Source organism: Triturus cristatus, chromosome 8 (genome assembly GCF_964204655.1).
Source record: "Triturus cristatus chromosome 8, aTriCri1.1, whole genome shotgun sequence".
In the NCBI taxonomy this organism is placed as follows: Eukaryota; Metazoa; Chordata; class Amphibia; order Caudata; family Salamandridae; genus Triturus; species Triturus cristatus.
In genome coordinates this window covers 935,608,743-935,621,883 of record NC_140591.1, presented here as the reverse complement: position 1 = coordinate 935,621,883, position 13,141 = coordinate 935,608,743, and the positions used below count along the sequence as shown (strand labels likewise).

At 54.8% G+C, this 13,141-nt stretch overlaps 1 protein-coding gene across 4 annotated transcripts in view; it reads right to left on the bottom strand.

The window, feature by feature from the left end:
* NIT2 (nitrilase family member 2) overlaps nucleotides 1-13,141 on the bottom strand; it is a 409,012-nt gene that overhangs the window by 272,167 nt on the left and 123,704 nt on the right. For all 4 annotated transcript variants that reach the window (XM_085622466.1, XM_085622465.1, XM_085622464.1 and 1 more), the window contains exon 4: nucleotides 8,624-8,712. In XM_085622466.1, the coding sequence (XP_085478592.1) occupies nucleotides 8,624-8,712 (89 nt within the window). The remainder of the gene's footprint in view (nucleotides 1-8,623; nucleotides 8,713-13,141) is intronic.

Here is a 13,141-nt window from a genome sequence, read left to right as displayed (position 1 = left end):
TGACTAGGACCGCTACCTGTGAACCGGAAGAGGAGGACAGTTCATAAGGAGCCTCCAGGGATCACTAAGCTGCTGATAATTCCTTCGCCGAGCAGCGCTTACACACTGCAATTTGCCTGCTCAATTCTGTATACGGTAAGGGTGCACTTCCATACTCATTGATCGGGGGCTTCCTCGAATCCTTTCTATCAGCTGCAGTGCCTTTGTGGCACCACTATTAATTCACAAGACTATTTGTCAGTGCCATTGTCTGCTAACAAGGTTGTCGATGTTAGCAGAGGAACTCTGTTCATTCGAAGCTTCTTTTATGGATCTACAAAAGCCTAAGGATTTAAAGAATTATCATTTAGGTGTTTAGGTACTATGGATTATGAAGTAAATATAATTGGATGCACATTTATTTTCTGGCATGTTATAAACGCATACAGCGTAAAAAAGTCAAAAGAAGCATTTTGGTGACTATTGTTTGTTTAACTGTAACAGGGAGTTCAAGAGGCAGCCTTTTGCTCTTCCCCTGTGAAGCGGAACCTTTTACGTGTGCTGGTGTGTATGGTCCTATGTTACATGTTAATGTGAAATGTACTAGAGTGTGATACTGTAGTTCATGGGACAAAGGCTTTAAGATTCCCTTGTGCTTATATCCTTTTCTTAGCGCAATCCCTATCCCTGCTGTTCTAGTTACAGGAACATTGACTCTTTCCTCTCCAGTTGGATGGGGAATTATTGTTTGTTTTACAGGTACTGACAGCCCAAATAGTTAGCCGTAGGAGAGATATTTTACAGACCTTTATTTACCATTATTGTTTTGCTTTTCAGATCTCCCTCCCTGCTGACCCCTTCCCTTTCCTTCCCCCACTTGATCATCCTATTCACCTGCGCTATTATAGCTCTCAGGGTTGGGACTGTCGAGCGGTGGATCCCTTTTTGGCATTGAACTGTTCCTGAGGAATCATCGAGCTGACAATAGTTAGCCATCGCGTAATGATGGATGGCCACTATATGTATCAAAATGGCTGATGGCACTTAGAAAGCGTGGAGAATCGACTCTAGGGTCCGTAGGGGTGTCCTACTCATGCAGGGGCACCAACACACTTATAACCCAGCACCCTGCCTTCAGGACTGAAATGCCTGCCTTAGGGGTGACTTATAGGTTTTAAGTGTAATGACCTCAGATATAAGGAAACTTATATCTGCTGTCAGTGGTGCTAGCATCAGCTTACACAGGCTGCAATGGCAGGCCTGTAGTCACAGTTTGAGTGGTCTCTCATGGGTGGCACAATACATGCTGCAGCCCATGGAAGACCCCTGGTGTACCTATGGCCCGAGTACCTCAGTACTATATACTAGGGACTAATTGGGGTACACCAGTAGTCAATTGTGGAGTTACAGAAGTACTTACAATGTCAAATTTAGAGAGGAAGCACAGTGACTGGGGTCCTGATCAGCAGGATTCCAGTCAGATTAGTAAAAACATACTGACATCCAAAAAGTGGGGTTAGCCATGCTAGAAGGATCGTACCTTCCTACATCTTTCTTAAACAATAACACTGTTAGTAGTCCAAAGATATGTGATTCTACCTTTATTGTATACTTCATATTGTCTGACTCTTGTCCTGGAACACTGGAGTGACAATTAGTCTGCAAGCAGCTGAGCTGCAGGTCTAGGTCTGTTGAAATATATGCTTATACCTTTAGGTTTAAATCTTTTATTAAAGGTTTTCAACAAAGAACCAATAGCGTCGCGCCGTTACATATTCTCGGCCACTACAAGAGCAGCGTCAGCTGAGGTCTCCGCCACCACCACAGGTGGATGGAAAGCCGGAGAAGCGCTCACGATCCTCATCAAACGCCATCAGTTACCCCCCCCCCCCGAGCCCCAACCCCCCCAAAACACCCCCCCGCCGTAACTTTCAACCCCCACCCCCCACCCCGCCGTCAAGCTGAAGAAAGAAAGAAGAGAAAGAGGAAGAAGTGTGAAAGTAAAGACCCTGCCCCGGGAATGAAGGGACCAAAAAGGCTAGCGCACAACGCAGCCCCTGCACTGGCGGCCACACCGGGCGACTATGCTGGTACCCCACCCTCCGGGTCATCGCTGAGCCGTAGGAGGCGTAGATACCGGGGGCACGTCAGCTCCCGGAAGTCCTGCGCTAGCAGGGACCGAAACGGCCGCCAGAGTTCCGGGAAAGCGTCGCCCCTTCCCGCTAGTGTCAGAGAGATACGCTCCATCCCCAAGATGTGCCAGAGGCGGTGCAGCCATTCAAGATGCGTGGGTACGCGCGGGTGTTCTCCAACAAGCTAGGAGGCACTGTGTGGCCTCCCCCAGCGCCAAGGCTATCTGTTTCCCCCGGCGAGACTTCAAGGGGTAGGTAAGGGCATTAGGGACCCCCAAAATGATGTAGGCAGGGAATCTGGGCAGCTCCGTGTCAAAGTATCTGTCCACCTCGTCCAAAATTTGGCGCCAATAAGAAGACAACAAGGGGCAATCCCACAGGATATGCGCTAAAGTGCCCAGCTGGCCGCACCCTCTCCAACAGAGCCCACTGTGCGAACTATCCATACGGTGAAGACGTTCCGGTGTATAGTACCAGTAAGTCACTAGTTTGGTGAACGTCTCGGTGAGCCCTGTGTGTGTGGCCGTATGGCGGGCCCTAAAGCAACAGCCCTCCCACTCTTTCGCCAGCAGGTCCCGTCCCAAGTCTCTCTCCCATCTAGCCCTCCCTGCGTGATAGGAGTGGTAGTGTGTCGACAGGAGCATCTTATACAGATCCGAAGTCAATTTCTTGTCGGTCAGGCGGGTGATCAGCCAGCGCTCGAACGAGGTAAGCCGGCGCTGCGCTGCAAGTTTCTCCCTCGGCCGGGTGGCCCAGTGTTTAACCTGCAAGTACCCGATCAGGTCCGTGGCCGGGACTCCATAGTCGGCCGCCAACTGTGCTAGGGGGATAAACCCCCCGGTGTTATATAAGACCCCCAGCGCTCTGCAGCCGGAGGAGCGCCAACCCGAAAACCCGGACTCTGGAAGCCCCGGCGGAAAGTCGGAATTACCGAACAAAGGGGTGAGGGGCGAGGGGAAGGACGTCAGCTCCTGTCTCTCACCGACCTGGTCCCAGATCCGTATTGTAGCCTGGGTCACCCACGAAGCATACAGATTTGGCGGCCGTTGGTCCCGGCGGAGGAATGGGATCGCGGCCAGGGCCCTCCCCGCCACCGCCCGGTCCTGGAACAGCCAGTGCTTCTCCGACTCGGGTTTCATCCATTCCGCCAGGTACCGTAGCTGAGCGGCTTGGAAGTATAGCGTTAGGTCCGGGACCCCAACGCCCCCAAACTCCGGCGGGAGCGAGCTAATCTGGCGTTTGAGTCGCGGCTTCCTGCCCTGCCAAATAAACTGTGCCAGGTCCGATTGGACCCGTTTAATCCAGCCCTTCGGTGGATATATAGGGAGCGTGTGAAACAAGTACAGAATTTTAGGCAATATCGCCATTTTGATGGCCGCCACCCGCCCAAGCCACGAGATCGGCAAGCGGCGCCAGCGGTGAAGATCCGCTTTAATGGTGGAAGAGAGACGATCGTAGTTCAAGGCCCTAATGCCGGGGATCGTGGGCGCCAGCTGCACCCCAAGGTAGGGGACCGGGCCCGTCGTCCAGGGGACCGGATACTTCGAGCGCAGGGCCGCCACCGCGTCCGGCGCGAGAGAGAGGGAGAGCCCCACTGACTTAGCAATGTTCACCTTGAAGCCCGAGACGGCCCCGAACACTGAGAGCTCCTGTAGGATCGCTCCCAGGGACGTCAAGGGTTCCCTGAAGGTCAATAGGACATTGTCGGCGTAAAGGCAGATCGTATGGGTGTCACCCCCGAACTTGATGCCGGTGATCCGTCCATTTTGGCGGATGTGCTGTGCTAGGGGCTCCATATACATGGCAAAGAGCAGCGGGGAAAGGGGGCAGCCCTGCCTAGTGCCCCGGGAGATCCGAAAGGGCGGCGACGTGTAGCCGTTAACACGGACAGAGGCGTGGGGTTCGCGGTAGCAGTTGAGTATCCGCGCCCTCATTTTGTCCCGTAGGCCGAACCGGCGCAAGACCGCCTCGAGGTAGGGCCAGTGAACCCGGTCGAAGGCCTTCTCGGCGTCCACCGCCAAAAGGGCGTAGTCGGCCGGAAAGCGGGAGGCCTTCTCGATGAGATGCAGGACCCGCTTCGTGTGGTCGCTGGTTTGGCGGCCGGGGATAAAGCCCGCCTGGTCCGGATCGATGAGATTCGGCAGGTGGGGCGCAATACGAGCCGCCAAAATCCCCGTATAGAGCTTAAGATCCACGTTGAGGAGGGAAATCGGCCGGTAGGAGCTGCACTGCTTGCTGTCCTTCCCAGGCTTGGGAATCACCACTATTGCCGCGTCCAACAGGGACGGGGGCATCTCTCCGAGCGTATCAAACGAGTCGCGTGAGGAGGGGGGTGACCAGTGGGCAAAACTGTTTGTAAAACATGGCCGAGAAGCCATCCGGTCCCGGGGACCTGCCCACCTTGAGCCTCGCAATGGCCGAGATCACCTCCTCCGGCCGGATCGGCGATTCCAGCAGTTCAGCCTGGGGTAAAGACAGAACCTCCACACGCGCTTGTTCCAGATACGCGTCTACCCCGTCACCGTCGAGTGGTTGCGCGTCGTAGAGTCGGGCATAAAAGTCCCGGAACGCCGCTGCAATCTCCCCATCATCCGTGTGCAGGACCCCATGAGCGTCCTCTATCTCTTTGACGCCCTCTCTCTGTCTACGTTCCCGCAGGCATCGGGCCAGCAGTCCACTGCATTTATCTCCACCCACATAATAGCTATGCCGAAGGCGCAGGGCCGCGTATTCCGCCCTATCTCGGTCTAGTGCCTCCAGCTGCGCTCTCTGCGTTTTCAACAACCGCCAGACTCTCGGGGCCCCCGTTCGGCTATGCATACGTTCCAGTTCCCTGACTTTTTGCGACAACTCCGCACGCTTCTCCTGCCTTTCCTTGTTTTCCGCCGCGGAAAGGGCGATAACGGCCCCCCGGACCACCGCCTTCAGCGCAAGCCAACACGTGGCAAGGGCCGAGGCCCCGGTGTCATTGAACCGAAGGTATTCCTCGATGACCCCGTGTAGCTGTTTGACCACCGTTGGGCGAAGCAGGAGCGAATCCCGCAGCCGCCATTGTCGCATCCTCCTACCCACCGGCGGGAGCGTCAGCATCATGACCACCGCCGCATGATCGGAGAGGGACGCCGCCAGTATCTCCACTCCAGATGCCTCCCGGACGAGCGCACGAGTGGCCTGGAAATAATCCAGGCGTGCGTATGTACCATGCGCCCCCGACAGATGTGTGTATTCCCGGGCCGTGGGGTTGTGTAGCCGTCAGAGGTCTACCATGTCTAAGTCCTGCAGCGCCGAGTGGCCCGACGGAGACAAGGCCCCCACCTGCCCCGTGCGGTGGGCCGACCGGTCCATCACGTTGTCAAATACCAGGTTCAGGTCGCCCCCAAGTAACAACCGCCGGTCCGCTGAGACCGATAGGCTCGTCAGCGCAGTCTGGAGGAACCCCTCCGGCCTGTCGTTGGGTGCATAAATCGAGCCCGCCGTGAATGTGTAGTCTCCCATGTGGAATTGATAAACCAACAGCCTACCCCGAATCTCCGCCACCTTACTCATTAAAAGCCCCTTAAACCTTGGCGCTAGAAGGATCGCCACCCCCGCCCGTTTCGAGGAGTCACAGGAGAAGAACTGCACGGGGAATGACCTAGATTGTGTGTCTTTCATGAGGAGATGCGTTTCTTGGAGGAGGCACATCTCCGCCCCTGACTGCGCAAGGAGGGAAATGATGGAGCGACGCTTAATCGGGTTGTTTAGGCCCTGGACATTAAGCGTAAGGATCTTAAGTGTTACAGGAGGCATTCCCATCCATCGTCCCCGTGTCCGCTAGTTTGCACCCCTGAGGTCCAACCACCACCCCCCCGCCCCCGGTACAGGAAAGAGAAGAAAGAGTAGGAAAGGAAGGAAGAAGAGGTAAAGAAACAAAAAAGGACCCCGACTAACCCCATACCCCCCCCCCCTCCCCCACCCCAAAACCTGTAAGCACACCAAAAGTCCCTCTTCCAAGGAAGATCAGGATGTCCAAAGTCAAAAGGGGTACCGTGGCGTACCAAAGAGACCCCCCCCCTCCCCCGCCAGCAAAGCCCCAACGGGAGTGAAGGCACGATAAAGGAATAAGAAACATCTTTACTCTTGTCCCCAAGTAGTTACCCTCAAGGGACCTCGCCCTTCGGCGCCAATGTTCCTGCCACTGAGGATATGGCATCCTGACGGCCTTGGGCAATCTCCTCAGGGGGCGGCCGTCGTCGTCGAGAGCCTCTGCGTCTCTGCTTCAATTGGCTCCAGCCTACTCCCGGGCCGGTAACTCTCTGAGAGCTCGGTGCCTGTCCTTCCGCGTCCTCCTTCGGGCAATCAATGTCCAACAACTGACACGCCTCCGCCAGGGATCGAAGCTGGTATAGGCGATCTTCATGGCGGAAAATAAGACGAAACGGGTGGCCCCAAGAGTATTTAATGTCCCGTTGGCGGAGGGCCTCCGTGACAGGGCGGAAGGTTCTGCGCCTCTGTAGGGTCAGGGCGGACAGGTCCTGATATAGCACCGGGAGATGACCACGAAAGGTGATGGGATGTTGCGTTCGCGCCTTACGGAGGGTCTCCTCCTTAGTGGTGTAGTCCTGGACACAGACCAGAATGTCGGCAGGGAGAGCATTGTCCGGCCGTGGGAGGCCCACCCGGTGGGCTCTGTCCAAAGTGAGCGCCGCGTCCGCCGGCCTGCCCAGGATCTGATTGAAGAGCTCACGGGTGAATGTGAAGACGTCCCCCGCCTCAGCGTCCCGTTTCACCCCCCGGATGCGGATGTTGTGCCTCCGCGACCGATTCTCCAGGTCCTCCAGATGGGTTTGAATGTCCACTTGCTGGTCGTGGAGCCGGAGGAGATCCTGGTGGACCATGGAGAGTTCCGTGTCTTGGGCGTCCGCCTTATCTTCCACCGCTTGCACTCTCTCACCCAGGCCATCCAAGTCCCTCCGGACCTCCCGTAGCTCCGCCGCCAGCTCCTGCCGCATGCCTTTGAGTTCCTCCTTCTGTTCCGCAAATAGCGACAGCAGGAGGGCCTTGGTGATCGGTTCCGCTCCGTCGTCCCCGGGCCCCTTCGCCGGGATCACCTCCGCCGCAGCCGTCCGGGTGTCGGGAGCAGCCGCCGTCGACCCCCCCTGGGGTTTGGCAAACAGCTCCTGCAACGACTTGCCCTGGGCCCTGTCCTTGCGCTTGCCCCTCTGTGTCGCCATCGTGCGGGCAAGTTTCCGGACGCGTCAGTCCTCCAAGCTAGGCCCCACGAAGCACGCCCTCTCCAGCCAGGCAGGGTTCCGGGGTCGGCCCTCCGCGGCGGCGCGAGTCGCCGCTCCGCTCACCTATGCTGCCGCCACCGGGGGGGTGGGTTTCGCCCGCTGCCACTCTCAATGTCTCAGGGCCCTCCCCCACCGAACCGTGGGGCGACGCGGTCACAGCTCTCTCTCTCCCACCGAACCGTGGGACGACACGGCCCACGCTCTCTCCTCCTCTGCCCCTACCGCCGCCGCTGAAGGGCTAGACCGCTCCGGCCCTCGCCCGCCGGACTCCTCGTTGTGCCGCACCCTCCTGGAGGCCGACCGTCGCGGGTCCTCCCTCCGCACCTCCGGGGACCCAAGGGCCTCCCTGTAGCACTACTCTCCTCCATGGGCGCCTCCGCGCCGAGCCCCTCACCGCCGGATCGCACCCCCGCGATCAAATGCAGGCGATCCCCTGCCCGTCAGGCCCCCTGCACCTTCGCGGCCTTTACCTCCACGCCTGGGCACCTCCAAAGGCTCCGCGTCCGGCGGGCCGAGCTCGCGCCGCGTCTCACCCAGTCACGGGCCCTCCTGGGCGCCTGCCACCTCCTCGGCCTGCGGGTCCGTGCTGCCCTCGCCCACGATTCAGCGCTGCATCCGCCGGAGCGCGGCCCCGGGTCCTCCCGGCCGCCACCACACCGCCGTTGGAGCCGCCCCCTTCACTAGGCCCTCCGTACTCGAGGCCGGGGTTGTGTCGCTCGCTGTTAGGCCGCAAACGGCCGATAGCATCCGCCGCCGCCAAGGGCTACCCGCCGCTCACGGGGACAGATGCTGGGTGTCGGCAGTCGCGCCTCCCTCTCGGGTCCCGCCAGCGGTGCTATATGCCGAGAACGGGGGAAGATATCAGCCCCGCTCCGGCTCTATATACGGGCGAGCGAGGGAGAGACCGAGAGATGCGTCTCACCTCGCCGCCATCTTGGCCACGCCCCCTGCTTATACCTTTAAACAAAATGTGGTGAAGGTTGTAGTTTACAGTGGTTAAAAATGAATCAGAAATAGGGAAGGGATTTAGGTGCAAGTCATGGATGCCTTTGTATATACACATTTACCCTTTCATTTTCATGGGATTACCGCAAGCAGGGAGGTATTGCTTTCATGTATAGTAAATCCCACCCAATGTTAATAGTGACAATGTTTCTAGTTATTCATGTTGTTGCTTTGCATCATAAAGTGATCTGCACCAAACACATATCGACTATAAAAAATGTATGTTTGGCTTACCTTTCTATGCTTTGCTAGCATTTTTCCATCAGGACCAAAGACAGTACATGTATTATACAACTTCCCAGCATCTTCTTCTGGAATAGATCCTTCAAATAAGAAAAGACCCAAAAAAACAGAAATGGTGTAAACAGCAATACTATCAATGCAACCTGGCTCCGAAAAACAAAAAATCATCTGGTTTATTTCTATCTAGCCTTATTACTTCAGAAAGGGCAGACACACAAATAAATTAGCAAAACTGCACCTGAGGGTTTAATCCAACTTGAGGGCTCAGATTTATGAACTTCATGCATAAGTCTTACCAGGAGTACTCCTGAACACATACTACAACAGTCACAGGTTTACAGGATTTCACCTGCAAAGCTTTGGTGAATTCCTAATTATGTCTGTGTGAAAGAAATTCTGCATGCATATTATAAATGTTATTGCATTTATATAGCGCTCTCTACTCCTGACGAGGTGTTAAAGTGCTTGTTGGTGAGTAGCACGCTACTCCAGAACCCAAAAAGGATCAGTGGTGAATTAGTATACGGAGCTAGGAAGCTAATTTGAGAGGTCGACTTGTGAGTTTGTTATTTGGATTGAAAAGGGGTAGTGGACGGATAGAAGAGGGAAAGGTTTGCATTTATATAGCGCTTGCTACCCCTGATGAGCTGTCAAAGCGATTTTCAGCGGGTAGCCCGCTACTCCAGAACCCAAACAGGATTAGTGGGGAATTATTATAGGGACATATTAAATTAATCTGAGGGGTGAACATGTGAGTCTGTTAGTTGGACTGAAAAGGTTAGAGGAAGGCTAAAAGAGGGATTGGTCTAGAAAGTATTTTTTGGAGATCATAGCAGTAGGAGGAGGTTTTGGGATGAGTAAAGGGGAAGTGGGGGGGTAGTTGAGGGAAGGGTTTAGAAAGGCTTGTGTGGGAGATCTGAATAGTAAAAGATTTGAGATGATGCAAGGAGGGGAAGAGGAGTGAAGGGTCTAAAAAAGGGTTATTTTAGGGATCATAGTAGTAGAATGGGGTTTGGGATGAGTCAGAGTGAAGGTAGAGGCTATATTGAGTGGGGTTTAGGGCAGAGAAATAGGGTAGTGTACTGGAGAGAGTAGTAGAATGAGATAAGGGGTGAGTCAGATTGTGGAGGTAGAGGATATATTGAGAGAGGCATAGGGTGTGATATAGGGTATTGCATTGGAGATGCTGAATACGAAGTAAAGTAATAAATATAAAGATAGATAAGTACATGAAAGGTATATATGCACTAATGCACGTTACTTACCTTTGGTAACGATATATCTGTAAGAGACATTAGTTAGTGATAGATTCCTTACCTTAGAATTACTCCCAGGCGTCAGACTGGATCCGGAAAGTTTTCATCAGCAGTACCCCTGCTCGTCGGAAGGTGGCGTCGTGCGGCTCCGCGTCCGTCGTAGGCCTCATGATCGCCGGGATGACATTGTGGCAGCTACTTAGACGCCGCCCTCGCGCGCTGACGTCAGTTCTGTACACGACTTTCCGCGCCAGGAACGCAGAGCCAAAGACACACAGAGCCATGCAAGATACTGACCACTGGTGCATTGAAACTAGGGCCCTGGAAGGGATGACCTTAACCCTGGAAATCAGTTTGCAGAATGGGGAGGATGGATGGGGCGGTAAGGAATCTATCACTAATTAATGTCTCTTACAGATATATCGTTACCAAAGGTAAGTAACTTGTGCATCTGAAAGAGACACGTTAGTGATGGATTCCTTACCTTAGAATAGATACCCCAGCAATACCAACCCCGGTGGTGGTTCTGCGAACCAAGATCACACCAGAAAGTCAGAACAGCCAAAGAAGCCATCTCTCCAGACTTCACGGTCAAGCCAATAATGCTTAGTAAAAGTGTGCAGCGAGGCCCACGTGGCTGCCTGACAGATGTCTTGCAGGGGTACACCACGTCCCAATGCAGTAGTAGCTGCTGTCGCTCTGGTAGAATGGGCACGCAAACCCACCTGAGGTTCCTTTTAGCCAGAGAATAACAGGCTTTGATACACAAGACGACCCAGCGGGAGAGAGTCCTCTTGTGTACAGCCCAGCCTTTCTTGGCGCCTACGTAGCCAACAAAGAGCTGGTCATCCACCCGGAACTGTTGTGTGCGATTCAGGTAAAATGAGAGCGCACGTTTTAGGTCCAGACGATGGAGCCTCTCTTCTTCTCTGGAAGGGTGCGGAGGTGGAAAGAAAGTGGGCAAGGTGATAGTTTGCCTGATCTGGAAGGCGGTAACAACCTTTGGCAAGAAGGAAGGACGAGCGTGAAGCACAACCTTGTCCGGATGAACAGACAGAAAAGGAGGTTTACAGGAAAGAGCCTGGAGCTCGCTCACGGGCCTAGTGGAGGTGATGGCCACCAGAAAAGCAGTCTTTAAAGTCAGTAAACGAAGAGGACAGTTGTGAAACGGCTCAAAAGGAGCGTACATCAAATAAGTAAGAACCAGATTTAAGTCCCACTGTGGCATCACAAACGGAATAGGAGGGAAAAGGTGAGTAATGCCTGTGAGAAATCTATTTACAACATGGGACTTTAAAACAGAGGGCTGATGAGGGAGCCTGAGAAAGGTTGAAATTGCAGAAAGGTAGCCCTGAATAGTGCCCAGAGCAGAGCCCTGCCGGGCCAAAGAGAGATGGAACAAAAGGACTTCTGAAAGAGGAGCAGAAAGGGGATCCACAGCCGTTGCTGTGCACCATGCCGCAAATTTGTTCCACCTGCAGGCGTATACCGATTTAGTGAAGGGACGCCTGGCTGCCAGAATATCACAGGCTTCAGGAGGCAAGTCAAATGGAATCAACTGTCGCCACTCAATCTCCATGCATGGAGGTGGAGGCTGGACAGGTTTGGGTGGAGGACCGTCCCCTGCTGCTGCGACAGAAGATCCTCCCGAAGAGGCAGTCGGATCGGGGGATCCACGCTCATACTGAGCAGCTCGGGATACCAAACTCTTTGAGTCCAGTCCGGGGCCACAAGAGTGACTTGGGCCCGGTCGCGCCTGATCTTCTTCAGCACTCTAGGTAGAAGTGGTATAGGCGGAAAGGCGTACAATAGACCGCAACTCCACTCGTGACGAAAAGCGTTGCCGAGCGAGTGCCGCCGTGGAAAATTCCAACGCGCAGAACTGCTGACATCGCGCGCTCTCTTCGGTGGCAAATAGATCTAACCAAGGCTCTCCCCACTGTTGAAAGAGACCTTGCGCCACCTCTGAGTGAAGAAGCCATTCGTGATCCACCATGCACCTGCGGCTTAGTTCGTCCGCCCTGGTGTTCAAAGAACTTACCAAGTGTTGAACCATCAAGGAAATGCCTTGATGTTCCAGCCATGTCCAGAGACGCAGAGCTTCCTGACATAGGCCCATGACCCCACCCCGCCTTGCTTGTTGCAGTACCACATGGCGGTGGTGTTGTCTGAACACCTGCACTACTCTCCCCTTGACAGAGGGAAGGAATGCCTTCAGTGCAAGTAGGATCGCCCGGAGCTCCAGAAGGTTGATATGGAGCCTCTGATCTCCGCCTCTTCCATGTGGCCGCCCCATCCCAGGAGGGACGCATCCGTCACCACAGTGTGCTCCAGTTGAGGAAGGGAGAGTGATCTGCCGCTGACCCAATGCTGGTTCGTGAGCCACCACTGCAACTGTTGTGCAGTGCCCTCCGAGATCTGGACGTACTCGGACAGGTCCCCTTGATGCTGCGCCCACTGGAACTTCAGGTCCCACTACAGAGCCCGCATATGCCATCTGACATGATTGGTCAGCAGGATTCAGGAGGCCATGAGGTCCAGCAGCCTCAAGGTCATCCTGACCGACACCCAGGACAAGGGCCAAAAGATCGGAATCATAGCACGAATGTCCCGGACTCGCTGTTCGGGAGGATAAACCCGAAACTGCGCCGTGTCCAGAACCTCTCCGATAATGAGGAGCTTCTGAGAGGAAATCAGGTGCGACCTTGGCACATTGATGGAGAACCCTAGCAAATGCAGGAGGTTGGCCGTAGTCTGGAGGTGGGAGACGACTGCCTGGGACGATCTCGCCTTCAACAGCCAGTCGTCGAGATAGGGGGAAGACTGAAACCCCTGATCTGCGCAGATGAGCTGCGACCACCGCCATCACTTTCGTGAACACCCAAGGGGCGCTGGTAAGGCCAAAAGGGAGCATGGTGAACTGAAAGTGCTCGTGCCCTACCATGAACCGCAGGAAACGCCGGTGGGCCGGCATGACGGGGATATGAAAATAAGCGTCCTGCAAGTCCAACGCTACCATCCAGTCTTGCGGGTCTAGGGCAGACAAGACCTGAGCAAGTGTGAGCATCTTGAACATCTGCTTCCGGAGGAAGCGATTGACGTTCCGAAGGTCTAAGATAGGATGCAGGCCCTTGTCCTTTTTTGGACCCAAGAAGTAGTGGGAATAACAACCACGATCTACTTCTGGCGTCGGAACGAGCTTGATGGCCCTCTTGGCCAAGAGGGCCGCAACTTCCTGCTGGAGAAGTGCCAA